At 52.4% G+C, this 27,326-nt stretch overlaps 5 protein-coding genes across 7 annotated transcripts in view; 3 read left to right on the top strand and 2 right to left on the bottom strand.

Moving 5' to 3' along the window:
• The window catches only part of Rpl28 (ribosomal protein L28), a 74,020-nt gene that overhangs the window by 11,362 nt on the left and 35,332 nt on the right, over positions 1-27,326 (bottom strand). The window lies entirely within an intron of this gene.
• Tmem190 (transmembrane protein 190) lies at positions 620-2,115 on the bottom strand. The gene is made up of 5 exons (XM_075959134.1): positions 2,058-2,115; positions 1,931-1,966; positions 1,100-1,225; positions 928-1,012; positions 620-845 (listed from the first exon to the last, which is right to left on the bottom strand). The coding sequence occupies exons 1-5, from the start codon at positions 2,113-2,115 to the stop codon at positions 620-622; spliced, it is 531 nt and encodes a 176-aa protein (XP_075815249.1).
• Il11 (interleukin 11) lies at positions 7,626-11,824 on the top strand. Of its 2 annotated transcripts, none has more exons than XM_075959135.1 (5): positions 7,626-7,696; positions 9,214-9,386; positions 9,504-9,590; positions 9,681-9,842; positions 11,503-11,824. In XM_075959135.1, exons 1-5 carry the CDS (start codon positions 7,690-7,692, stop codon positions 11,671-11,673), a joined length of 600 nt encoding a protein of 199 aa, XP_075815250.1. In that variant the 5' UTR covers positions 7,626-7,689; the 3' UTR covers positions 11,674-11,824. The 2 variants fall into 2 exon arrangements, with proteins under 2 accessions (XP_075815250.1, XP_075815251.1); XM_075959136.1 differs by lacking the exon at positions 7,626-7,696 and adding an exon at positions 8,318-8,419.
• Positions 13,762-24,525, top strand: Garin5b (golgi associated RAB2 interactor family member 5B). Its single transcript, XM_075987215.1, has 12 exons — positions 13,762-13,911; positions 14,137-14,291; positions 14,390-14,648; positions 17,543-17,567; positions 17,776-17,840; positions 17,973-18,076; positions 18,159-18,211; positions 18,305-18,367; positions 18,600-20,319; positions 22,841-22,848; positions 24,050-24,133; positions 24,359-24,525. Exons 1-12 carry the CDS (start codon positions 13,762-13,764, stop codon positions 24,523-24,525), a joined length of 2,853 nt encoding a protein of 950 aa, XP_075843330.1.
• Positions 24,403-25,671, top strand: Cox6b2 (cytochrome c oxidase subunit 6B2). 2 transcript variants are annotated; one of them, XM_075959140.1, is made up of 4 exons: positions 24,418-24,532; positions 24,625-24,754; positions 25,311-25,411; positions 25,498-25,671. In XM_075959140.1, exons 2-4 carry the CDS (start codon positions 24,643-24,645, stop codon positions 25,549-25,551), a joined length of 267 nt encoding a protein of 88 aa, XP_075815255.1. In that variant the 5' UTR covers positions 24,418-24,532; positions 24,625-24,642; the 3' UTR covers positions 25,552-25,671. The 2 variants fall into 2 exon arrangements, with proteins under 2 accessions (XP_075815252.1, XP_075815255.1); XM_075959137.1 differs by having other exon boundaries at positions 24,403-24,484; positions 25,311-25,671.

Genomic DNA, 27,326 nt, shown 5'->3' on the forward strand with positions numbered 1-27,326 from the left:
TTCTTTTTTTAAATGTGCATTGGTGTTTTGCCATGGGTGTTGAATCTCCTGGAACTGGATTTACAGACAGTTGTGAGCTGTTATGTGGGTTGCTGGGGATTGAACTCAGGTCCCCTGGAAGTACTGTCAGAGCTCTTAACCATTGAGCCTGTTTCCAGCCCCAAGCCCATACTGTTGTGTACTCACTCAGGCATTGGTGCTACGGGGCAGAAGTGTGAGAGCAGGGGCTTGTCAGCAGTGCTCCCTGAAACAGGACAACCTAGGACACTTCCCATGGATATGTATGTTCCTAATACCCCAAGTTGTCCTACTGCAAGCTCACTTCCTTGTAGCTCACCACAAGCTCCCTTACCCAGAACGACCTCTGGTCCCCTTCCACAATTCAGACACACGCTACCTGTCCCCAGAACTCACTCAAACCAGACCCTCACATACACTTAATTCATGGCCCCCAATCATAACAACCCAGTGTGCCCACTCAGTCCCTTGCCCCATAAGCTTTCTCGAAATCCACACGGAGCATGGTGGTTCCCATAAAGCCACCTGCTCCCCACGGATCTCCAAACAAGACACACATTTATATGCCATATCTATATTGAGGGGTCCTATAGGGCTGCCCCTAATCATCATCTCCCTCTGTATCCTCCGCGGCTTCTGTAGCTTCCTGTTCGGTGCCTCCTGAGTGTTCGAGCGCCTCCATGGGCACCGAGACAGGTGTGCCAGCTGTGGTTGACTTCTTGCTGACCGATGGTCGGTCCTTAGACAGTAGGGAGACTGTTCGTGACAGCTCGCATTTCCCCACGAGAAACTGTGGCAGGTGCAGCATGTCTTGGCGCTTGGCCCACCTGGTGGGGAGAGCATATTTCAGCCAGAACTGCCTGCACCTTGTGTGGGGAGCCAAGCGTGCGGCTTGCCCATTGCACTCACCAGAAGAGGCAGATGCTGGCGATCAGGAAGAGCAGGCTTCCGCAGGTCCAGCCCAGGGCCCACATGTGCTTCCTGCGCATATTTTCTAGAAAAGGGGGAAGAGGAAGGTCCAGGAGTCCAGTGGTTGTACCCCTCACTCTCTTAACATCCAGATTTGGACCAGGCCACTCACCGTCTGGCCGTTGATGATAGCACACACCGTCCCGGTAGCAGCATCGCAGGCGGAGGCAGAGGTTGGGGTTCTCAATGGCGGCCTGACCCCCACAGCTCTCTCGGTCCCACACATCTCCCTCACAACCTGAGGGCCACCACAAAAGACAGTAACAGAACTGGCCCTGAAGGCTACAGACACAAGGGTGCCAAGGCCAGGCTGTGGGGCTGGGGTGCTGTGTTTTGGACACTATTGTATATAGGACCCACAAGTCCAGACCCATCCCTCCTTCCTCAGACCTAGGGACTCATGCTTCGTTCCTCCTCCCTCAGACCTGGACTTGAGACCCCAGACCCCTTCCTTGAGAGGGTCCATACCACAGCCCTCCTCCCTCAAACCTGGGAGTCAAGGCCCAGCTCTCCTTACTGAGACCTCAGACCCAGGGTTCTAGGCCCCAGCCCTTCTTCAGACACAGGAATCAAAGCTCTAGCTCTCTTCCTTTATAATCAGAGTTTACAGGCTCTTCATCACCTTCAGACTTAGGGGTTGAGTCCCTTGATCTACCTCAGATCTAGGGGTCCAGGCCTTAGCACCCCTCTCTATACCCAGGGTTGACTTCCTGGAACTCTTTCTTCTGATCTCAGAAGGTCTAAGCCTTAGCCTTTCCTCCAGACCTAGGGATCAGGCTCCACTTTTCCTCCCTCAGACCCCAAAGTCAAGGCTTCAGCCCTTGAGACCCAGAGGTTATGTTCCTAGATCCAGGAGTCCACACCCCAGCCTTTCTCCCTCAGACCCTGCAGTCTTAATTTGGGATCCCCTCCCTGGAGCCCCAGGATTCTGTCTCCTGCTTACTCCATGGATAGAAAAATCCCTGGATTCCATTCGCATCTGTGGGAGAAAAGGGGTGGTGTTGGGAGATTGTATGGCAGCCAAGGTGGCCCTGTCCACAGCCCCCTAATGTCCTTATCAGTACCCTCACCTACTGAGCCCAGCATCAGCAGGAGAAGGCCCAAAGCTGGGACCCCAGACCCCACCATGTTACCTCCCCAGACCTCTGGGCCCTCTGTGGAGAGAAACCTTGAAGGACATCACCCTAGCAACAACTTGGCCCCGCCCCAAAACCTCAGCCCCAGAATTCTTAGTTCTGTTGCCAGGGAGTTCCCTTAGCAAGGGGTTCACAAGGAGGGGTGCCCTGGACGAAGTAGCTTCCCTTAGCATCTATGGAGAAGAGGTGGGTGGGCATGGGCGATTTCAGATTTAGAGCCTTCTTAGCTAAGGACAAGGGAACGAGAAACCAGGGTCTGGAGATGTTTCTCCTTTTCCATGGGGTACCTGACAGGGTACAGATCTGGGACAGGAGAGATCTCTGAGCTACAGAATTCCTTTCTTTCCTAACCCAGTGTCCTCGAGTGGTCCAAGTTCAGAAAGCCTCATTGCTAGGGAGTCCGCTTTAGCAACCAGGAAAAATGGCCCTAAGACATTCAGGTCTCATTGAGCCCCATTGTTAGAGAAGGTTTCCCCAGCAACCAAATCAGGAGGAGGAAGGGATAGTGCTGGCTGATGGAGGTGGTCCTGGGAGTCTCAGGCTGTACCAGGCCTCACATGCCAGGGACAGGACTGACCATGCCTAGCCCAGCTGAGCTTGAGGTGTAGACACTGTTAGTGGTTGTGATGGTGTCTCATGCCAAAAGTTCCAGGTCCCCACAAAGACTCAGTTCCCCATGAGGGAGCACAAACCAGAGCATCTCAGGTTGTTTTCTTTGTGTTTGGTCTATCCAAGTTTGCCGAGGGACCAGGCTTACAGGAAGCCAGACTGGCATGGGAGACAGTGTCTCTATGGTTTCTAGTTCACCTGAGTCAATATCCACTTGGCATAATGAGAAGGGGACTTCAGTTCCTGACAGACTGACAGTCTGCAATTGGCCCTGGACTCCTGGAGTGTCTGGGGCATGGACCCCTGCTATGAGGGACGGAGGAGGGCTGGGAGATGGGATCCCTGGATCTGGGGTAGTAGAAAGGTCTGGGGAATTGAACCCTTGGGTCTGAGGAAGCGGGAGAGCTGGTGATGGGAACCATGGATTGAAGGGAAGAAGCAAAGCTGGAGTCTGGGTCCCTGGGGCTAAGTAGGAAAGGAGGACTAGGTCCTGATCTTTATCTGAGGGAGGAGAAGTTGGTATAGGACCCTAAGTGGGTCTGAGCAGGGAAAGCTAGGTCTTGCAGTCCTAAAGCTTGGATATGAACCCATGAGTCTAAGTAGGGGAGAAGGCTAGATAGATCCTAGACTCCAGGATATCAAGGAGGATTCCCAAAGTCTGAGGGAGGAGTGAGGGTCTGGACCCTTGATTCTAAGTCTAGGGCCTCCAGGATTCCAGATCTGAGGGAAGAGGGCTGTTGTCCTTTCTGTGGGAGGGAGGGGTCTGAGTTCAGATCCTGTTTCCCAAGAAGCCTAGGAGGAGGCTGTATCCCTTTCATCCCCAGGGCCGTCAGTAAACATCCTAGAGGGTGCTGAGTGGGCCCTAGGCTGACTCCGTCAGAGATGACACAGGTCCGAGGGGGCTCGGCAGGGGGTATGGGGGTGGGGGTCAGAGGGGTTGTGGGGCTGAGGCCGGGCAGCTGCTGACCGTTTCCTGTGTCAACACCATCTGGACCCACTTCCCAATTCCCTGGATTCCTCAGGGATCAAGGAGGGGGTGGGGGTGGGGCTGCTTGGCGCTGGACTGCGGATTGGGATTGGGGGGGCACCGTCAAGGCCCTCACCACTAATGACAGGTTTGGACTGCCTCTGTGGCTGACCTGCCCCGTCACCCCCCAGAGGCCAGACAGGACCCCCCAGGGACAGACAGACGGACACACACAGCCTGGGATGTGCTGACATCACACCCAGCCAGCACCAGCTCACCCAGGGGTGAGCACAACATCAAGGCACCCGTGGCTGGACCCCCACATCCTAGGGACCCTCTGAGACCTTCTGCTCTCCGCCTCTCTCTGTTTTTGAGTACTCAAGCTGGTCTCCCCAGGACTCATCTTTCCTTGCATCTGTCTTCTTGTCACGAGACTTTGAGATTGTGTTTGTGTTTGTTTGTCTCCGCTACCTTCCGTCATTTGGGGGGATTCCCAGATTCTCCCATCCCGTCTGTCTCTGTCTTTGTCTTATTTCCAGAGATTTGCTATTCCTACCCTCACCAAAGGAAGATCCAGGAGTCCCAAGTCCACTCTGTCCTTTGTGGTCACCCTGGGGACGATGAGTCTTTCCCCACAACCCTCAGGGTGAAGAGTGAGGCAGGACTAAAAACTAGCCCCAGCCCACGACCCAGACCCATGAACTTTCTCAGACACGGAGGTCCCACAATTGTTGGACATCACAGTTTTCTTCCACTTATATAAAAATGAGAATTTAGTACCCTGGGTCTGAGGGAGGAGGGCTGGGGTCTGTACAGTGGGTCTGATGGAGGAGGCTGGGGTCTGTGCACTGGGTCTGAGGGAGAAGGCTTGGGTCTGTTCTCTGGGTCTGAGGGAGGAGGCTGGGGTCTGTTCTCTGGGTCTGAGGGAGGAGGCTGGGGTCTGTGCACTGGGTCTGATGGAGAAGGGCTGGGGTCTATACATTGGATCTGATGGAGGAGGCTGGGGTCTGTGCACTGGGTCTGAGGGAGGAGGCTGGGGTCTGTTCTCTGGGTCTGAGGGAGGAGGCTGGGATCTGTGCTCCTGGGTCTGATGGAGGAGGGTTAGGGTCTGTATACTGAGTCTGATGGAGGAGGCTTGGGTACCTATGACCCTGGGTCTGATGGAGGAGGGCTAGGGTCTGTATACTGGGTCTGATGGAGGAGGCTTGGGTACCTATGACCCTGGGTCTGATGGAGGAGGGCTGGGGTCTGTACACTGGATCTGAGGGAGAAGGGTTAGGATCTGTACACCAGATCTGATGGAGGAGGACTGGGCTAGAGCCCTGGGTCTGAGAGAAGAGAGCTAGTGTTTGCAGTCTGGGTCTGAGGGAGGAGGCTTGGGTACCTATGACCCTGGGTCTGATGGAGGAGGGCTGGGGTCTGGAGCCCTGGATCTAAGGGAGGGACAGGGTCTGTACCCTGTGTTTGAACTTAACCCTCTCAAAAGAGACCCTGGGCCTGAGGGAAAAGGCTGGGGTGTGTGCCCAGGGTTTGAGGAATAGGGGAGATGAAGAGGTGATGGTATGAGTTCTTGAATCTCAGTTGGGGGAAGGGGCGGGCATTTGCAGTCCCTGGTATTGGTCCAGGTCTGGCTGCAAGCCCAGTCCCCTATCCCCTCAGGCCAGTCCATTCCCCAGGCTGGTGGCCTGAGTCACCTTGGCTAGCCCACATGGTCTGAGGGGGGGGCTACGTCAGTTCTCCCCTCACTGACGCAGCCTTGGGCCCCCCACGCTGACTCAGCCGGAAACAGGCCCCCTGAGGGGCGGAGACCCAGTGGTCAGAAGCCTGGGTCCCAGCAGGAGCAGGGGCTGAGGAGGGCCCCTGGGGGGCCCCTCAAAGGGGTGGTGTGACAGACCATGAGAGAGAAAGAGCTCTTACCTGAGGCGATGAGGTCATGTCCCACCATGGGGGGCTGTGACCTCACCTCCTGGGGGATCTGAGCAGTTCTTCCCCCCCTAGTGGTGGAAGGTGGGGAGGGGACGTCTTTGGCTGCCAGTCAGTCCCAGAGCCAGCTTCCCCCCACCCCCCAATCTCCAGCCAATGCATTCGTCCCAAAGGCAGGCATGGGTGGTCTGCACAGAGATTTTTATTTTTATTTTTTTTTGAAGTCTAAGTCACTGACCTGTGCTCAGAGCCATGGCATTCTCCTCCTAAGGAGGAGGCTTCTGGAGATGGGCATGAGTTCCTCTGCCCTGTCCCTTGAAGGGCTGTGAATTCTGAGCCAATAGTAGTCAGTCATCCATTGAACATGGTCGTGTGGCATTGCTGTAGTCTGCATGCTCTGCTCTTACCTGGATAGACAAATATCATGCCCCCCTTCTCTGGATGTGACTTTGTCTTTGTTCCAAGTACCTGCCCACTCACTTCTGCCATCTTTCCCAGGGGCTCCCCGTGTCCCTGGAAGACTGATAACTGTAACCCTGAGACCAGCAATGGTTCCCTGGTAGTCACTGCACATCACTCTCACGGTGGCATTAGCGATAGGAAGGTGTGTGTGTGTATGTGGGGGTGGGTAGTTGTGCCTGTGTGCAAGTGTACAGAGGCCGGGAGGGGTGGGGGGACAATGGGTGCCCTGCTCAACTCTCAACTTTATGCCCTGGAGAGAGGGTCTCCCATTGAACTGGGAGCTAGGCTGGAAGACAGCAAGCCCCAGGGAGCCTGCCGTCTCCACCTGCTCAGTCACGGTGCTGCAGATTCACGTCTCGGTGGGGGATTCAACTTGGTTTCTCAGGTTTGTGCACCAGACACTTTTACCCACTGGCCATCTCCTCAGCCCCATCTACAGATGAGAGAATTGAGGCAGCAGGGGGTGGTGGTTGGTGGTGTGGCAACACGGCCAGGGACCTCTGTGGAGGACCTCCATGCCTCTTTCTTTTGGCCCTTCCATCTTGTCTCCTCAGCATATCATCTGACTTCTGTCTCTCAGGTGACCCCGTCTTTGGTCATCCTGCTTTGCTATCTCCATAGGCTTTGTACATTCTTCTGCAGCCAGCTTCTTCTCTCCAGGGCCATGCCCCTCTTCTCCTCTGGTTCTTTTTAAAAATAGGGTCTCAGGCAGCCCAGGCTGGCTTCAGGTTCACTCTATAGCTACAGATGACCTTGAACTCCTGAACATCCTGCCTCTAAGTGCTGAGACCACCACAAGGTGTGAGCCATCACAACAAGTGCTCGGAGTAAAACCAGGCAAGGCCTTTGTGCATGCTAAGCAAGCACTCTGAACTGAGCCACACCCCTCAGCGCCTCAGTTTCCCCGCATCTGCATGTCAGAGATTGCGGACCTCTCTGTCCTACGGTCCCCACCTCTGGGCATCTGTCAGTCGCCCTCTGTTTCCGAGTCGCTACCTCAGTCCCAGTGTTTTCATCTCTCCTTGTCACTTAGACTTTCCCTCTCATCTCCATCTCCCCAGGCCCCTGACTGGCCTTTCCTCCTGTCTCCCCATCTCTCCAGAAGGGCTAGTGCGGGTCCATCCAGACCCCCACCCACAGCCCAGGCTCCATGGAGCTCTTGAGCCTTGTGTGTGTATCCCAGCCCGTGGAGGTGGAGGGAGGGGACGCCAATGACCTCACCGGCCCCTCTCAGACCACCCCCCCTTCACTTTTCAACTTTTCCAACTTTTCCTTCCGTGCCCTCCTCCGAGCAAGGCGGTGTGAGCCCTGCTAGGCAGCCGGCTAGTCTGAATGGAAAAGGCAGGAGGGAGGGTGAGTCAGGATGTGTCAGGCCGCCCTCCCCTGCTGCCTGCCCCCCGCCCGCCCGCCCCGGCCCCCTATATAACCCCCCAGGCGTACACACTCCCTCACTGCCTGGCCCTTGCTGCTCACACTCACATACCTCCCCTCCCCAGGCCGAGGCCCAGCTGACCCTCTGGGATCCCCCGGCAGCGGACAGGGAAGGGTTAAAGGCCCCCCCGGCTCCCTGCCCCCTGCCCTGGGGAACCTCTGGCCTGTGGGGACATGAACTGTAAGTTGGTTCCAGTTCATGGGGTGAGGGGACAGGGTGGGGGGGAAGGAGGAAAGGATTGAGGGGGGTGGGGAGGGTGGGAAGCAAAGTAGGGACAGACGGCCGAAGAGAGGAGTCATGGGGAGTCAGATGGAACGAGAAGGAATAGTCAGAAAAGTGGGAGTTTGAGAGAAGAGATGGACAGAGAGAGACATAGATAAAACGCAAGTAAAAGAGAGAGATACAGACAGACACTATCAGGGTCAGATCCTGGGAGATGATACTGAAGGGTCCGGGTATCCCGGGGAGACAGCGGGGAGCGAGGGACAGAGACAACCATGAACTCCAACTGCGAAGCTCTGGGAGGGAAACTGAGGCAGAAAGTCCCAGATGATGACAGCAAGACCCAGAGGAGGCAGGGGAGGCAGACGAGAGAGGGGTGTGGACAGAGAGCTTAAAGAGCCAGACAGATGCGCACCGGCCGGGGACGGGCGCACCGATAGACGGCCGGCCAAGGAGGGGCTGCGAAGGACTGGCTACAGCCAGAGGGGACCAAGGGGGCGGGCTGGGGGTGTGATACAGGAGCTTGGAGGCCAGGGGGGCTCTGATTGGCTGTCTGGCTCGGAGGTGGGCGGAGCAGCTGGGGGATGGGCAGCCGGCAAAGGAGCTGTCCCTAGCCCCTGAGCCCCAACGCGGCCAGCCGGGTCTCCAGCTGCCTGCGTCCCTGAGCGCTTCTCAGACCAGGTGCGCCCAGGTCCTCCTCGACTCAGCGGCCCAGGCTTCCGCGGCCACCTTTGTGGACATATGGGAGGGAGTCCGGGGCGCCTCCCTGGAGAGGAATCGGTGTGTTCGGATGTCAGCTCCAGACTCTGGCTCCTTCCCCTGTTCCCAGGCCGGCTCAGGCTCCTTGGGCAGGGGAGGGGGCAGGTTCTGGCCTGTGCTCCCCCCTCATGCCCCGCCCCGGGGCCCAGATTCCGGCGTCCGGGGGCGGACGGGAGACGCCCGGCCCGTCTACCCGCCCCGGGCCGCGTCTGCTCCGACGGGCGGGGCAGCCAGAGCCAGGGAGGGAGAGGGAAGCCCGCCCGGGCTCGGGCTTTGCGACCTGCCCCGGGGCGCCCCACCCTGAGACTCAAGACCTCCAGGTCCTCCTCCCTCAGATCCAGGCGTTCAGGCTCCTACCCTCCTCCCTCAGACCCGGGAGTCCAAACCTCAGTTCTCCTCCCTCGGAACCTGGAGTTCAGGCTCCAGCCTTCCTCCCTCAGTCCTTAACAGTCCAGACCCCATACCTCCTTGTTTAAAGTGTCTGGGTCCCAGCCTTTCTCCCTCAGACTCAGAATCCAGCCTCCATCCCTCCTTCTACAAGCCGTAAAGTCCAAACCTCAGTCTTGCTCCTTCAAAACCAAAATTCTGGACCCCAGCCTACCTCACTCAGACCCAGGTTCTGCATTCTAGTGCTTCCTCAGAGGAAGAAATCTAGACCCCACTTCACTCCCTCAGACCCAGAGTTAGGCCTGATTTCTCTCTTTTTCTGTACCCAGGTGTTTGTCACCTGGTCCTGGTGGTGCTGAGCCTCTGGCCAAATAGAGCCATTGCCCCTGGGCCACCATCTGGCTCCCCTCGAGTCTCTTCAGACCCTCGTGCAGATCTGGACAGCGCTGTCCTCCTGACCCGATCCCTTCTGGCAGACACTCGGCAACTAGCCGCACAGATGGTAGGTTACTGGAGGGACAGGGCTGGGGCTGTTAAGAATGAGAGTCACTTCTTTCTCTCTTGGGCACCCGAAGACCAGGAGAGCCTGGGGTTCCCCTCACAGCTTCTTTCTCACCAGAGAGACAAATTCCCAGCGGACGGAGACCACAATCTGGACTCCCTGCCTACCTTGGCCATGAGCGCTGGGACACTGGGATCCTTGCAGGTGAGAGCTGCTTGGCAGGGAGGACTGAATGACTGTTGGCGGAGGGGACCATGTGCCAGCTCTTCTGTAATTTCCATCCCTGGTCATCAGCTTCCAGGTGTGCTGACAAGGCTTCGAGTAGACTTGATGTCCTACCTCCGGCATGTACAATGGCTGCGCAGGGCAGGTGGTCCATCCCTGAAGATTCTGGAGCCAGAGCTGGGTGCCCTGCAAGCCCGGCTGGACCGGCTACTTCGTCGTCTACAGCTCTTGGTATGTTTTAACTCTGTGACCCTTTGCCTCCATTTTGAAACCTCTGACCCCCAAGAAACAGTGGTCTGAGACTTTGATTCTCAACATTTCAGGATCCCAGACTGACTTTGAAAACCCAGCCCCCCCCCACATCTGATCCCTGAAAATGAGACACCCATGATCCCATAACCATGAAACCTTGAGGTCCCAAGACCCCCAGAATCCTTCAGAACATCTCTTAACTGACCCTCAAGGCTCCAAACTGTCACAGTCCATGACCTGTGTCCCCCAAATCCCTGCCCATGGTAATGTGAATCCCCCAATCCTGACAACCTGTCTGAAAGTCTAGACCCTAGACCCTGAATCCCAGGACCTGAGGCCCATGAAACCCACCCTGAGTCCTTCGAATCCAAGTTTTTGCATGAGAATTAGAGGTGTAGGCCCTAGGATGCCTGAAGCTGTAAACCTTTGATTTCTGAAGTCTCAGATCCCAGCCCCGAGAGCCTCATATCTCAAGGGCCCAGTCCCGGCCCCTAAAATTCAGGATCCTGACTCAACCAGCCTTGAGACTCACTCTACGATGCCAAAACCTCAAGTCTAGCCCCTAGCTGAGCATGGTGACTGTTGCCTACAGTCTCAGCACTCATAGGCAAGACATAGGGGACTGTCACAAGTTTCAGGCCAGCCTGGTCTACTTAGTGAATTCCAGGATAGCTATGGCTACATAGCAAAACCCTGTCTCAAAAAAACCACATCCAGGTATGGGAGGCAGCACCTAATGGTACTCCTGTTATTTGGGAGGTGACCACAGAAGAAGGAGAGTTCAAGGTCATCCTTGGCTGTTAGCGAGTTGAGGCCAGTTGGGCTATATGAAATCTTGTCTCAGAATAAATATCCCAGTCCTATGTCTCATTTCAAATATTATGAGGTTAAAAAAATATCAAACTCTAAATTTTAAAACCTCATGAAGTCTTCAAACTTTAGTGCTTGACTGCAAAGACCCATAGATCTCAAATTCTTTTTTTTCATTTTTAATAGTTATTTATTTATTATGTAGACAACATTCTGTCTCCATGTATGCCTGCAGGTCAGATCTTATTACAGATGGTTTGAGCCACCCTGTGGTTGCTGGGACTTGAACTCAGGACCTCGGAAGGGCAGCCAGTACTCTTAACCTCTGAGCCATTTCTCCAGTCCCAGATCTCAAATTTTTGTTCCTAGCCCCAAGCCTTAGACATGGTCCCTAGACTCCAAGCTCTAAAACTCTAGCCCTGACCTCTCTTGAGAACTTGAGAAGACCTGGCAAGCGGAGGATCACAGCCTTCATTCCCTAGCCCCTAACTACTTGGCCTTTAGGACAGTAACCTTGGTGTGTGTGTGTGTGTGTGTGTGTGTGTGTGTGTGTGTGTGTAAGCCTGGAGGCAGAAAGCAACATGATTATCTTCGTCAATTAATCATGTTCTGCCTTTTTTTTTCATATTCTTTTTTTAATGAACAGGGTTTCTTGTAACCCAAACTGCTTTTTCTATGTAGCCTTGAACCTCTACCTCTGGAGTGCTGTATTTACAGATGTGAACCACTGCATCCAATCCAGCTTCAGTTCTCTGAACCCCAGACCCTGAAGAGATCTTAGACCTAAACCCCTTGCCTTTTGCTAACCTTGTTTTTCCCTCTTTGACAGACATCTCGCTTGGCTTTGCCCCAGGCAACCCCAGACCAACCTACCGTCCCCTTGGGCCCTCCTGCTTCAGCCTGGGGAAGCATTCGGGCGGCTCACGCCATTTTAGGAGGCTTGCACCTGACCTTGGACTGGGCTGTACGAGGCCTGCTGTTGCTGAAGACTCGGCTGTGACTCAAGACTAAAAGCCACCACCGATATCATCGTTTAAAGCCACATTTTTATTTATTTATTTATTTTGTTACTGGGGGGGGCTGATCATCAGGGGCATGCCACACCCCACACAAGCCGACACCCAGCTAGATACATTTCCAGGAGACCTGGGTGAGGGGGGGAATCACCTGTGTGGCTTATTTATACTTATTTATTTAAGGGATCGGGGTGGGTGGGGGTGGGAGGATCTGAGATCCTAGATTCTGGGGTCTCTATGAAATTTGTCCACAGTGTCTTCCTCGCTTCCTCCATTATTTATTAAACAATTACTTTTTATATTAAGGGGGGAAGGAAGCCTGGGGCTTTATACCAAAATGTGAGGAGTTTTGGTAAGACATAAAAGGGGGTGATTTAAATACATATCCACTTAGAGGTAATTAGCAGGGGGAAGCCAAAATGATCTGTGTCTGACCTGGTGCCTAGCACGTCAAAGCTCCTCAACGGATATTTAACAGAAGGTTCCAGAACATCACCTTAGAACTAATAGCACCTGCATGGTACAGAGATGCAAAGTGCAAGGTTGTTTTCGGCGACATTCATGCCGGCCAATGGGAACCAACGGAGATTCACGAGTGGGGGATGCCCGAGTGAAAAGATACATCCACGTGATGGAATACTAACTAGCCAGTCTTAAAACGTCCTGGCAAAGGCTGAAAGAGCGGCAGATGGTAGAACCACTCTTTCTATACATAAGTATGGATTTATTTTTCAAAATGGAAACACCAAAACGTTGACAATGACTGTCTCAGGGTTGAAAACACGAGATGGGACTGTGGGGTGACTTTTATTTTTTTGTGCTTGTATTTTCCAGAGTTTTTATTGTGATTGTATTTTGCATGACACATTTAAAAACAATAATAAAGACTATTTTTAGAATGAGAGAATATCACTCCCTGTCTCACCCCACCGTACATGTGCCACAAGAAGAAAAGGCCTCAGAATAGAACAAGAAATATGGTTACTCGAGCTCATGTTCTGGGCCATGCTGAGCCTGGATTTTTTTTTTTTGAACTTAGACAATTGTCCCAAATCCTCAAAACAGGTCTTTTTTATAAAAGAGAGAAATTGAGGCTCCAATGGGAGGAGTTGGGTTCTGCAGGGATTTTGTTTTGTTTTATTTTGTTTTTGAGTCTTTTCATGAGGTTCTGGCTGGCCTGGACCTCACAGAGATCTGCCTGTCTCTGCCTACTGAATTCTGGGATTAAAGATGTGTGTCACCATGCCCAGCTTGTTGCTATTATGGTCACATAGGTAGTTGACCTATGTCATTATGGTGCTGGGATTGAACCCAGGACCTTGTGCATGCCAGACAAGTATTTTACCACTTAACTACAACCCAAGCCCTTGGTTTTATTCATTCATTTATTTTGAGGCAGGGTATTGTTATAAAGCCTAGGCTGGCCTCAGATTTATAATTTTCCTCACTCTGTATCCCTAGTGCTGGGAATATAGTTGTAGTCACCGTTCTCAGTCATGTTGGCCCTTTCTTTACAGTTCACTATTCAGTTGATGTGAGATCGTGCAAGCAAACACACATACACACACACACACATCATTGGGAAACTGAGGCTCAGCATGGTGCTGGGTCTTGCTGAGGAGGAGGGACACTGGCAGAGCTTGGCCTGTGATTCAAGTCTTTGGGCTAATGGTCCCTGTATAGGTACTAACACAAACCCCTATGGTGATGGTGTCTGTATCACCACAATTTTGGGTCCAGAGAGGGGATGCTCTGATGGAGTCAGCCTATCCCAACTTTGAAGACTCCATATTCTGGAAGGATGTGGCCCCTGGACAGTTCCCAGGAAGCAGCCTCTTGGTGTCTAGTGAGGTCACAAAGCCCCTGTCAAAGGTTCCTCCCACAGCCTAGAGCTGACTACCTCTCTGCAGGGCCATGGCCATACCAGAGTCTCTCAGCCCTGGGGACACTCCACTTTCTGTCACTGCGGAGCTCCTGACATCCTTGAAGCCCAGGGGTCCAAGGCTGGTGGGCTGGGGTGGGTCCTGGGTCCCTGAATCTATACACCTCCCCCTGCTGTTCTGATAGCCGTCATGAAACGGCTGTTGAACATTCGGCGAACCCAGCCTCCCCAGGACCCCCAGAAGTGGGTTCCCATTCTTGGGGAGCTGCAGAAGACCCTCCAGAAGGGCGAGTACCTGCCCCTCCGCCCGCTGCCCATGTTCGAGAGTAACTTTGTCCAGGTCCCCTGCTCCCTGCGCCCCGGGAAATGGGGGAGGAGGGTTGAAACACAGGAAGAAAGAGGGGACCACCCCCCCCCAGACTTAGTGGGTTTGAACGGGGATTTGGAATTTGAACTTCTGTAGGTAGGAAGTGGGTTTGGAAAGAAAGGAGACTCTCAGGTGAGGGGATGCTGGAGGCATGTTGGAGAAAGGACTGGTCCCAGCCCTGCTCCCTGGCTGCCCCAGGTGACCAATCATGGGGCTCCTGCATTCGTGCACCACAGAACCAACAAGCTGACTATGGGTGTAGCGGCATCTTTGCCTGGTCTAGTGCTGCCTGACATTCTCTTGCTTGCTCGGCCCCCGGAGGGCAAGGATTGCTCCAATCTCAACCTGACCAGGTATGTTCCTCCTCGTTCCTCGAGCTCTATCCCAAGCTCACTCCACTCTCCACATTACCTTGGCACTAGCTACCCGGGAGGTCTCACACCTCCCGCAGGATGATCCCGCTAGACCTTGCCCACCTCTATGTCCACGATCTGCCCTCCTGGCGCCTGAAGCTTCGTCTGATCACCGGCCGTTACTACTACCTGGAACTGGATGCCCCTGATCATGAGCTAGACTTCCTGTTTGATCGCTGGATTCGCCTCATCAACTTGCTTCATGAACCTACCATATCTTGGGCACCCAGGACCATCAACATGCCCCCCCTGGACGCGCCCCTAGACGGAGCGCCGGCCTCCACCTGGCGCCTTCAGGTGGGATTCAATGAGGCGGGATTGGAGACCACTGTCCTGATTCCACAGAGAACAGAGGCCCCATTGCCCAAAGCTTGAGGGGTGGGGTGGACAGGAAAAGGAGCTGGGTTCCTAGAATGCTGGGTCTGAAAGGAGGGTCTAAACTCACGGGACCAAGGAAAGAAAGTTAGGGATGACGTTGCTGGCAGGATAGGTAGCAACCAGAAACCATGGGGCAGGGAAAATAACTCGGTTGATAAAGAAATTGCCTTCGGAGTATCAGGACCTGAGTTCAAGCCCTCAGAACCCACATAAAAAGGCTAGATGTAGCGGTACATGCTTGTAATCCCAATGTTGGGAGGCAGAGACAGGTAGATCCCTGGCCTTGCTTGAACCTACTTTGTAGATTGATTCCAGCCAGTGAGGAAAACCTGTCTCAGAAGAAACTATAAAAGGTAGACAGGTTCTGAGCAATGACACCTGAGGGTGTCCTCCGACCTCCACATGCACACACCTGCACACACCTGCACACACCTGCACACACACACACACACACACACACACACACACACACACACACCAGAAAAAGTGGCCAGGCACCCAGGCACATACCTGTAATCTCCAATGTTTGGGAGATGAAGGCAGGAGAAGAGGGCTCTAGCCAGGTGTGACTGCATGTGCTTTTTAAGCCCAGCATGAGGGAGGCAGGGGCAGGTAGATCTCTAGGCATTTGAGGTGATTCTGGTTTACAAAGAGAGTTCCAGGACAGCCAGGGCTGTTACACAGAGAAACCCTGTCTCAGAAAACCAATACCAAAACAAAGCAACAACAACACACATACACAAATTTGAGGCTGGTCTGGTTTATACCCTCAACTCATTAGCCTCTTTCCACTCTTTTTCGTGTATGTATGTGAGCATGGATACACACTGGGGTGCTGCTTCTCGCCTACCATGTGGATCCTGGGGAGAACACTCAGGTCATCAGACGCAGCAACAGGTGCCTTTACCTGCTGTGTCTCTTAGCAGTCCTTGGCCCTACTTCCCATTCCTGGGAACAATTTCTATTTTTTTTTTTGAGACACAGTTTTTTTTTTCTCTGTGTAGACTTGTCTGTTCTGGAACTTGCTTTGTAGACCAGGCTGGACTCGAACTCACAAAGATCTGCCTGCCTCTACCTCCAGAGTGCTGGGATTAAAGGTACAAAGGTGCACACCACCACCGCCCACCAATTTCCATTCCTTTTTTTTTTTAAAGAAAAAAAAGAGGTTTGGTGGCTCGTGCTTGTAGTCCCCAAGACTTGGGAGGCTGAAGCAGGAGGATTGTAATGAATTTGAGGCCAGTCTAGCTATGTAGTGAGTTTCAGGTCATCATAGGCTTTAGGGTGAGACCCTGTGTTATAACAAAAACAAAAGCCAAAGGAAGAGCTGGAGAGGAAGGTGAGCCCATAAAGGGCTTACCTTGCAAGTTCAAGAATCTAAATTGTACCGTCTCCAAAATTCATGTACAAATGCTTGGTGTGAGCCAGTAAGAAGGCTCAGTGGGTAAGAGCACCTGCCTCCAAGTCCGTCAACCTGGGTTGGATCCCCTGTCCCACATGGTGGAAGGAGGAGAGAGGCAACTGCTAAAAGCTGTCCCTTGACCTCCAAAGAGGTACCATGGCATGTGCACTGCCCCAAAATAATAAATAAATGCAATAAAAATGCTAAGGGCAGCATAAGGGTGGTGATGGCGCACACCTTTATTCCCAGCACTTGGGAGGCTGAGGCAGGCCAGTCTCTGTGAGTTTGAGTCCAGCCTGGTCTACAAGAGCAAGTTCCAGGCCGGGCGGTGGTGGCGCACGCCTTTAATCCCAGCACTTTGGAGGCAGAGGCAGGCGGATCTCTGTGAGTTCGAGACCAGCCTGGTCTACAGAGCTAGTTCCAGGACAGGCTCCAAAACCACAGAGAAACCCTGTCTCAAAAAAAACCAAAAAAAAAAAAAAAAAAGAGCAAGTTCCAGAACAGCTAGTACTGTTACACAAGACAAACCCTGTTTTAAAAAAACAAAACAAAACCAAAAAACAAAACAAAACAAAAAAAAAAACAAACCCAAAACTGGGCAGTGGTGGCATGCCTTTAATCCCTGCACTTGGGAGGCAGAGGCAGGCAGGAACACACTGTCTCAAAAAACTAAAAAGAGAGAGAGAAAGATTGAGAGAGAGAGAAACACAAAACACCCAAAACAAACAAACAAAAAAACCCAAATATTAAGGGCCTGGAAGGGGAAAGGGAAAGGAGGTTCAGCGGTTAAGAGCACATACTGTGGGTGGTGGTGGCACATTCCTTTAATTACAGCTCTTGGGAGGAAGAGGCAGGAGGACCTCCATGGGTTCAAGACCAGCCTGGTCTACAAAGCAAATTCCAGGACAGCCACAGCGATTACACAGAGAAACCCTGTCTCGAGAAACCAACAAACAAACACACTCTGCTCTTGCTGAGGACCCATGTGTGCTGAGAACTCAGAGTGGCGCTAACCGCCTGTAACTCCAACTTGAGTGTTAGCCAATGGCTCTGCCCGACATCATTGGCTCCTACATTAACATGACATGGTATACATAGATGTAGGCACTCATACATACACATAAAATGAATAAATAGGGGCTGGAGAGATGGCTCAGGGTTAAGATCACTGGCTATTCTTCCAGAGGACCTGGGTTCAATTTCCAGTACCCACATGACAGCTCATAACTGCCTGTAACTCCCGTTTCAGGAGATCTGACACTTTCACACAGACACACATACATGTGGGCAAAACACAAAATGCATGTGAAATAAAAAAAAATGACTAAATAAACAAATCTTAAACTAAAATAGAATAAAAATAATAAGGGGGGACCAGTAAAAGACCTCAACAAACTGCCCCTTCTGTCCACAGGATCAATCTGGAAGCAGACTTACAGGTGAGCCACCTCTGTCAAAGGTTAGGCCACCTTCCTCTGCGTGTTAGGAACCCTCTCCCTCAAAGCATGGGTGGAGTGTAAACTCTTTGGCAGTTTCTCCTGCACGCCCTGGCTGAGCTAACCTCTCACCTTGTCCTAGGAGCTTGCTCCATGTCACTGCCCCCTGAAGTCCTTCTCTCTCTCTCTCTCTCTCTCTCTCTCTCTCCAGTTGAAGTGGCTCAGCGTACCTTCCCTTACAAGATATTCTCTTCTCAAAAACAACGGAAGACCAAGGTGAGGCATCCAGGGTTCTGTGTGTGTGTGTGTGTGTGTGTGTGTGTGTGTGTGTGTGTGTGTGTGCCATGCGCGTGGGGGTGGGGCTGGCCCTCCCCTGACTCTGACTCTCTCCTCTCTGCCCACGGACAGACAGTCAAGCACACACTCAGGTCTCAGGCTGTGGGTGACTCTCTGCCTCTCATCTGGTCACAACTGAAACCTCCTGAGGATCAGATGAAAGTCACAGAAAAGAAGTAGGCAATAAGCATTTGGGGCTGGTTATATTTAGGACCCTGGCTCACACATTGCTAATATCCTGCCATGTTACTTCTGTAGATCCTACCTAAATGCCTGCCATGACAGATCCAAAACTCTCATCCGCGTTTCTGGTATGACCAATGCCCACCCTCTGCCACCAGCATGAGCCTGCTTGTGAATTTGATCCCTTTCCCAGAGGGCTCACACTTCTTTCTGCCCTACAGAGAAGGCCAGCATCACCATCCGAACCATCTTTAGCATCATCTCCAGCACGATGAACCAGGAGCACTCCAATTCAAAGGCCAGTTATTCATTAGGAGCTAGGGTCTAGACTCCAGTGTCCAAGGGAGGAGGGCTGGGCCTGGACTCCAGGGTCCAAAGGAGGAGTTTTGGGATGTGGGCTCCAGGGTTCGGGGTCCAAGGGAGAAGGGTGGAAAGAAGAAAGGCTGAAAGACAAGATCCCCAAGCTTTGTGTCTCCCCTGGTCCTTAGCATGCTCATCCCATCCGTCTACAGACCTACAGATCGGATTCTGAGGGAACCACAGGCCGGGGCGGTCTTATCGAGACTCCCACACAGTGTATCGCTCGTGACGGCCCTGGTTTACCCATCATCGACTCCTGTGATCACATGGACACCTTCCTGTGGACACAAGACCTTGATGAGCTCATGGACACTGAATCCACCTTGTTGTCTTCTTCCTTGTACACGTCTCCGTACCCTCCTGCCTTATACATCTTTCCGAAGTCCAATGACAAGGCCATGCCCATAGGCTCAGTGAAATACATGGGGCCACTGTCCTCCCAGAAGGCTGCATCTGCCCCCATCCCACCAGGGAAAGCACCATTCATTTTGGACCAGTCTACTAAGGTACCAGCTGAGCCAGCTCCAGCTCAGAAGGCCCCAGCCCTCCCTGCTCCAGCTCGGAAAATCCCAGCTGCACCATGGTCAACCCAGAAGTCTCCAGCCAAACCTAGCCTCTTCTATAAGGTTCCACCTTCTATTTCCCAGAAGCCCCCATCCATCCCTGCACCCCCGCGGAAGGCCCCAGTTCTAGTTGCTCCACCCCAGAAAACTTTACCCCCAACTCCAAAGCTTCTACAAGTACCTGCAGGTTCTCAAAAGGCCACACCCCCAAAGAAGGAACTTCTAGTCCTAAATACTCAATCTCAGAAGGTTCCAACTGCCCGGTACCAGAAAACTCCCGATTCAAGGGCAAAGGCCCCTGAGGATACTAGCGTGTTACCGGCAGGAGACATGCTTGAGAGAAAGTCTGAAGGGAAACAGGAACCTGTTGTGTTGGTGAGAGGGCAGAAGACAAAAGTGGTAGATATGAGGGCCCAGGCCACAGCCCTGCAGTTGCCCTCTGCCACCACCAAGAAGCAATCCAAGGAGATCTTGATTAGCAAAACCCAGGAGGTCACTCTGGACGCCTTGACGTGCAGGAGCAAATCGGAGGACAGGGCCTACAAGATGAGGGAAGAGACAACTGTGAACTTGCCTGATCTGAAGTCCAAGGAGATAGAGAAGCAGAGGAAATGGGTCTTGACCGAGGAGGTAGTTGTTGAGGGCCTCCACACAGAGAACAATAGGGCCTTCTCTGTGGAGGGTCTCGCCCTGGCCAAGATGATGATCATGGCCAAATCCAAACAGCAGCACCTGAAGCCAGATACCATATCTCTGCCCTCCTGGTTCTCCATGACTTCCAGGGGGTCTGCCATGTCTGTGCTGGCCGATTTGCCCTTTAATGCCAGCCAGATGGCCTTACCAGAAGAAACCCAGGTAGTGGTCAGGTGCCCTACTAAGGTGAAAGAGAACACACAGCTCCAGGTGGAGGAGAAGCTACCTGAGGATTTGCTGAGGACTTCCAAGGAACCCATAATTGAGTTGCCAAAGACTGACAGCCCAAAGGTGGGTAAAACTGTTCAGTTTCCCACCATCATGACCACCTCAGGTTTGGAGAACACTTCCCGGCCAATGACACCCCTGACATCCCTGACGTCTCCCATCACCAAGACAGGCTTCTCAGTCAGGGTGCCCCAAAAGCCTGGAGTGAAACATCAAGGGCTCAAGCAGGCACAAACACAGCAACAGCCTCTGGCTGTCGTGGGATCAACCTCAGAAGTTCTCTTGCCCATTGTCTTGGAAATGGAGAATAAGAGAAAAATGTCCATGAAAGAGGAGATTCTGGTAAAGGAATTTGGCACCCCTCATGCTCAGGTATTTGACATTAGCAGCTGGTATCCACTATCAACTCTAATATACATATGCATACAGAGAGGGAGAGAGAGAGAGAGAGAGAGAGAGAGAGAGAGAGAGAGAGAGAGAGAGAAAGAAAGAGAGGGGGGAGGAGAGCAGATTCTCAAGATTGAATTCAGTCCATTATGTATGCTAAGTGCAAACTTTACCATTGAGCCAACCCACGACTGCCATCACTAGACAGGAAGTAGATATGAAGTGTTGACTGTGTGGTGGGCATTGCCCTAAGCAGTGGATACAGGGCCCAATGATATGGGTGGCAGAAGCAGATTATACCACTTGGCACCTAGTGGTTAAGGGATAAGGCATGTTGCTAAATATTTGCAATGCAGAGGACAGACCCCACCACAGCACAACGGCCTAAGGTGGCTCAGCCTTAGGGCTGGAGTCATTTGTGTAAAGACATGAAAGAGGAGGCTGGAGGTGTAGCTCAGATGGCAGGGTACTTCCAGAGCATGTTCAGAGCCCTGAGCTGGAACCACCCAATCCTGAAGGAAACAAGGTGTATTGACCCAACATGCCTGTACTCCTGGCCATCAGGAGGTGAAGGCAAATGGAGTGGGAGTCCAAGACCAGCCTTGGATATGCATAGTGAGTTGGAAACCAGTCTGGACTACGTGAGACCTAGTCTCCAGACAAAACAAAAAGACCTGTGGGGAAAATGGAAGCAGCGAGAGCATCAAAGGGGAGGAGAGTTCGCGTAGAGCAGTGGTTCTCAACCTTCCCAATACTGACCTTTAACACCGTTCCTCATGTGGTGGTGACCCCCAACTAACAAATTCTTCCATTGCTACTTCATAACTGAAATTTTGCTACTGCTAAGAATCGTAATGTAAATATCCCATATGCAGGCTATCTGATAAGAGACCCCCAAAGGGGTCACGACCCTCATGTTGAGAACCACTAGGTAGAAGGAGCAAAATCCTTTAGGCAGAAGCATGCATGCTCACTGCTCCTTTATTGAGTGTACCCTACACAGAGTCCTAACATAGGAAATGCTGTCACGGTGAGCCACTGGGTGTTGGGGGGCATGCCTGAGAGCCTACAGGAACTGAGACAAGTTTAAGGATGTTGGCTTTGACTATGAGCAAGCTGGAGGTTTGGGGTCAGAATAATTGGAACTGATTAATGTGGAAAGGGCTACCTGCTGGGCTCCAGAATGGAATGTAGAGGCGATGAATGGGGAGAGTGTTTATGTCAGAGGCCACCCAGGAGGTGATGGTGACTAGGACAAGAGAGTATTGAGAAGCCTAGGAGTTCACAGAGGCTGTCAAGGGTAAGGTGATGCTTAAGGAGCCATGCATCGCTTTTCTCCATACTATGAAAAAATACCAGACAAAATGAAGGAGTGGTTTATTCTGGTGCACAGGTTGAGTTAAGGGTCCAGCTCCAATCATGGTGGGAAGTTACTTTCCCTCTCTCTCTCTCTCTCTCTCTCTCTCTCTCTCTCCCCTCTCTCTCTCTCTCTCTCTCTCTCTCTCTCCTCTCTCTCTCTCTCTCTCTCTCTCTCTCTCTCTCTCTCTCTCTCTCTGTGTGTGTGTGTGTGTGTGCTTGCTTGTGCATGCAAATGTATAAGACAGTCAATGTCGGGTGTCTTCCTTGGTGACTTTCCCTTTTCTTTTTTTGAGACAGTTTCTGACTGAATTTAGAGCTTGTCATTTGGACATCCAGCTGTGTCTACCCATGCTTGCTGGGTTACAGGGGTGTGCTTTCCGTAGGTCCTAGGGTCCCAGAGTCAGGCCCTCATGCTCTTACAACAGGCGGTTTACCCACAGAACCTCCTCAGTCTCATTTTCTCATCTTCCTTCAGTCTGACACTCCAGACTGCAGAATGGTGTCATCTACCCTGAGAGTGGGTCTTCCTCCTTCCATCAGACCCTCACAGATGTACCCAGAAGTCTGTCTCCTGGGTGATCCTCGATTGCATCAGGTTGATATTAACCATTCCCGATGTTGAGGATGGCTGGGATGTTTATAGCTTCGGAGAGCTGCAGAATGTAAAAGCCACAGGCAGCAGTGGGGGCAAGATAGCAAATGGAGGAGTCAGGGAGGTGATTCTGAGGTGATGGGGGAAGATGTGAAACAAACAGGTAATGGGGTGTAGGAGTCTAGAATTCAGGGGAAGTGACTTGGGGGAAGTTATCAGCCTGTGAGGATTGTGAGATGGGAGGTCACCAGCAGAGACAAAGCGAGTTGGGGATATAATGCATGGGGTAGACTGCTTGCTTGCCTAGCATTCAGGCAGGAGGCCCCTGGATTTGACCCTAGCACCAAATAAAAGTGGGTGTGGTAGTCCAGACCTAGCACTTGGGAGGCAGAGGCATAGGAGGAGGAGCCCAGGTTTCCCTTTGGCTCTGTATCAATATCCAGACCAGCCTGTACTATGAAGTGACCCTGTCTCAAACAAAGAAAATAGGAGCCCTTGTGATGGTTCAGTGTGGGTAAGAGGGCTTGTCACCAAGCCTGACACAGCCACCCACGTTCCATCCTTGGGACCCATAGGGTGGAAGGTGAGAACGAACTTCCACAAACTGTCCTCTGATCTATGTAAGCAAGTCCCCATGACATGTCACCCCCTCCCCTTTAATCACAGCACTCAGAAAGCAGAAGCAGGTGGATCTCTGTAAGTTAGAGACCATCCTAATCTATAGAACCAGCTGCAAGCCAGCCAATTTCTAGGCCATGGTGAGACCTTGTCTCAAGAAGAAAAAGAAAAGTAAAAATAAAAATAATCATATACCAAGTGAAAGAAACACCCCAAAAGCCAACCAAATAAGATTATATTTCTACCCATGGAGACAGAAAGATGGTGGTTTAAAAGTACTTAGAAAGCCGGGCGGTGGTGGCGCACACCTTCAATTCCAGCACTCAGGAGGCAGAGGCAGGCGGAGCTCTGTGAGTTTGAGGCCAGCCTGGTCTACAGAGCTAGTTCCAGGACAGGTCCCAAAGCTACAGAGAAACCCTGTCTCAAAACAAAACAAAACAAAACAAAAATGCTTAGAAGCCAGGCAGTGGTAGTGTATGCCTTTAATCCTAGTACTCAGGAGGCAGGAGGATCTCTGTGAGTTCAAGATCAGCCTAGTCTACAGAGTGAGTTCCAGGACAGCTAGGGCCACACAGAGAAACTTTGTCTGAAACCAAAAATAAATTAATTTAAAAAAGTGCTTAGAGAGGTAGGAATGGGGAATGATTTCTAATGTGCTGGGAGTGGGGTGAAGGGTGATCAAAACATTTTGGAACTAGAAAGAAGTGATAAATATATTGACCAACTTTTAAGGTGTAAATAACAGCTGTGAAATATATATGTTTTTTGAGAGAGCGTTTCTTTGTGTAGCTTTGGAGCCTGTCCTGTAACTCCTTATGTAGACCAAGCTGGCCTCCAACTCAGAGATCTGCCTGACTCTGCCGTGCGCGTGCGTGCGTGCGTGCGTGCGTGCGTGCGTGTGTGTGTGTGTGTGTGTGTGTGTGTGTAAAACTTCTATACTCTTGGGAACCTGTCTCTTTGCCAGTCCCCTAAAACATTCTCTGCCTTTCTCTCCCCACAGTAAGCAGCGACTCAAGGATTTAAGATAACATAATTCAGGAGACTCTATCAACAAATTGTCCAGAAGCCCAGTGGGACCAGGTATCCCTGAGACCCGGAAGATCTGGACCTGGAGGAGTGGGTCTCAGGAACCAGGAATCATCTTCCCTTTCCTCCTTCCCTCACAGGCCCGCAGGGTGCTGTGCACCCCGACTGTAAGACACAGACGACTGAGAACACCGTGTGTGGTGGTGGGGAAGCCTCCCCCTCCAGTAGAGACCAGAGCTAGATAGACGTTTATATACCGGGGAGGGTGGGGCGGGACAGATGTCAGGGAGAAGCTCAGCTTTGCAGAGATTAAAAGTCTTAGTCTGAGACTCAAAAGCCCAGCCTTGGTGCCTGTTAAGTGTGCGCGCTCCGGTGCACGGGTCACCCAAGGGGGCATCCGGCAAGAAGTAGGGGGCGGGGCCTCCACTAACCCCACCTCCACATTACAGAGGGATCCAATTGGCTGGGACTCCCTGGGGGCCAGCCAATCCGACCTGAGGGTCGTGTTGCTCCCGTGCTCTTGGGACCAGCCCTCACTCTCGAGCTAAAGGCACCGGTGGACCCCCGCAGCCCTGGTATTCCAGCTACGTTTAGTTTGTCCACCTCAGTGTGGTGAGGCCAAGGTGGGTGGGGTTTACTGTGAGTCAGGATCTGGGAAAGGTCGGAGCGAGGGGCGCCCCTTAGGACCCACGGAGCACCGCACCCCTTTCTGCAGGAGCTGACCCTTCCGTGGATGTTGGATGTTGAAGCCCAGATGCCCCCTTCGGGCGAATGGAAAACGCCCCCCTTCGACCCGCGCTTCCCTAACCAGAACCAGACACGTAACTGCTACCAGAATTTTCTGGGTGAGACCTGTTGGGCCCTATTAGAGGGGAGGCCCCCACCTGGAGACCGTTGAAATGGGAGGCTGGGTCGTGGCCTGAAGGGGCGGGGCCTGCACCGAAGTGGGTGGGGCCGAGCCGTGAACGGGCGGGTCCTGGAGTGGAAGAGTTCGCCTGTCTGGAGACCATAAGATTGCCACCCTAGAGTGAAATGAACTGAGCCAGGAGAGATGGAACCTTGTCAGTAAAGGGCAAAACCAGGAGTGAGGAGGTTAGGTCGAGAGAAAAGGAGAGGGGTCTGAGGTCAAGGGAGGCACCTGATGTGGAGCTGGCTGGAACTGGGTCCTGGAGGGGCAAGGTGAAGCAGACAACCAAAATGGACTGGACCTTGTTAGGTGGTAGAGCTCAGTCAAGATGGAAATTTGGAGTAAGGGGAAGTCTACAGTGGGAGGAGGAACCCGATTGGTTGGAAGAGTAAGAGTGTAAGACTGAGTCCTAGAATGGGTAGGATGGGGCCAATGTCTAGAGGGGCGTGGCTTGTCTCGTGACACTCCCACCCCCACCCCGAGGCACTCTGCAGACTATCACCGGTGCGTGAAGACCATGGACCGCCGCGGGAAAAACACACAGCCCTGCGAGTACTATTTCCGCGTGTTCCATTCACTGTGTCCCGTCAGCTGGGTGAGAGGGCGGAGCGAGGCTGGTGGAGAGGGCGGTGAGCCCAGACTCAGGCTGAGCAGATGCTGGGGGGACCTCTGCTTCTCCAGGTGCAGCGCTGGAATGAGCAGATCAAGCAGGGGACTTTCCCGGGCAAAATCTGACTGTGCACTTGAGCGCTGCTCCCCTTGAGGCATCATCCCCCAGTAACCACTGTCCTCTCACCAAGCCCCAGCCTGGGTTACCCATCTCCTCTCTGTCTCTACGCCACAAATAAAGTCATGATGCTGCTATTGTTTGCTTGTTTTCTTTCTTTCCGGTTTTGTTTTTGAGACAGAGCCTCTCTCACTAACCCTGGAACTCACTCATGTGCTCGACTAGCTGGGATTCTCGTCTCTGACTCCCCAGCACTGGGATTACAGTCATGGGCGCTGAACTAGGCTTTTTATGTGCACGTTGGGGATCCAGACTCAGGTCGTCATACACGCATGGCAAGTGCTTACTTGCTGAGCCCCCTAACACCTTTTGATCATGGGGGCAAGGAGAAGGATTGCTGCTCCAGAGTTAAGGCAGTCAAAAGCAGGTAGACAAAAACAAGCTTAGAGGCTCTTGGGTTCTGCCTGTGGTCATGAAGTCAAGATCTCAACATTTAAGGTAGCCCATGCCTTTAGTCCAGCACTTAAGGGGCAGGAGCACGTGAATCTCTGAATTTGAAGCTAGCCTGGTCTACATAGTGAGTTCAAGGCCAACCGAGGCTATAATACACAATGAAACCCTGACTCCCCTCCCCCCAAAGTCACAACTATAACAAAGTCTCTTCCACCTACAAGGTGTCCTGTCTGTCAATAGCCATACCTTCCTGCTACTCTTCGTCAAATGTCCGTATCTCAACCTCCTCTTCTCCTGCCTGGGCCATCTTAGCTATCATACCCACCCATCCAGTCCCTGGTCCTGAGGAATCTATTCCCTAACCACTCTGCACTGACACTATCAGCTTCCCACCATGCCCTACCCTCCACTGGTCCCATTTCCCTCCAAAAACATCCTGCCCCACCACAAGAGCTCCCTTGTCCCAACAGGAGCCCAGAGCATTTCCATCCTACAGCAGCCCTACACAACAGAATCCTGATTCAAAAAAGAAAAAGTATATCAATAAAATACATGTATGTACGTACACACACACCCCTTAAGTGCCTCGTGCACATGGGGGCTAGAAGTGGGCCTCCGATCTTCTGGAACTTAGAGCAGCCAATGTTCTTAACCACTGTGCCATCTGCAGCACCCTACCCGCTTTGATTTCTAGTGCAGGTCTACCCCTGTGCTCATATGGGGCCACCTGTCCCTTTACAGGTGACACTCCAGTTCTCCCACCGATCTCTTCAGCACACAGCACTTTCATCTTAATCATTCTTTGATCCGCCCATCTTTTCCAGTCATCAACCAAATCACTTTGGTTCCAGTTCCAGTTGCTCCTTGGCCTATCTTCCAAACATAAGGAGTGACACCCTCTTCCTTTCTGTGGACAGGTTTATGTAGCCCTGGCTAGCCTTGAACCCATGGAGAGCCATCTACCCATCTGCCTCCTGTGCACTGGGGTTAAAAAGGGCACCACCACCCTGCCCGGCTGACTCCCAGGCCCCTTTTTATTTGAGTAGGTGGGTGGGTGCTGGTGAGAGGTGGCCGGAAGACGGCATCAGACGTCCTCGAGCGGTACTTCCTGGATGGAGATTATAAGCAGCCTGATGCCAAGCCCTCTGGAAAAACACCAGCCTTCTCTCCATCCTGAAGTCACCATTTGCTTCTTTATTAAATAAAGATTAATTAAGTCTCCCGTAGCCAGGATAGCCTTGAACTCTTAATCCTCCTGCCTCCACTTCCCACAGCCACCAAGCCTAGCACCAGTAATCTTTAACAGAGCCAGAGGCCTCCAGGCCGGCTG

The sequence above is a fragment of the Microtus pennsylvanicus genome, chromosome 1 (assembly GCF_037038515.1).
Source record: "Microtus pennsylvanicus isolate mMicPen1 chromosome 1, mMicPen1.hap1, whole genome shotgun sequence".
Classification (NCBI taxonomy): domain Eukaryota; kingdom Metazoa; phylum Chordata; class Mammalia; order Rodentia; family Cricetidae; genus Microtus; species Microtus pennsylvanicus.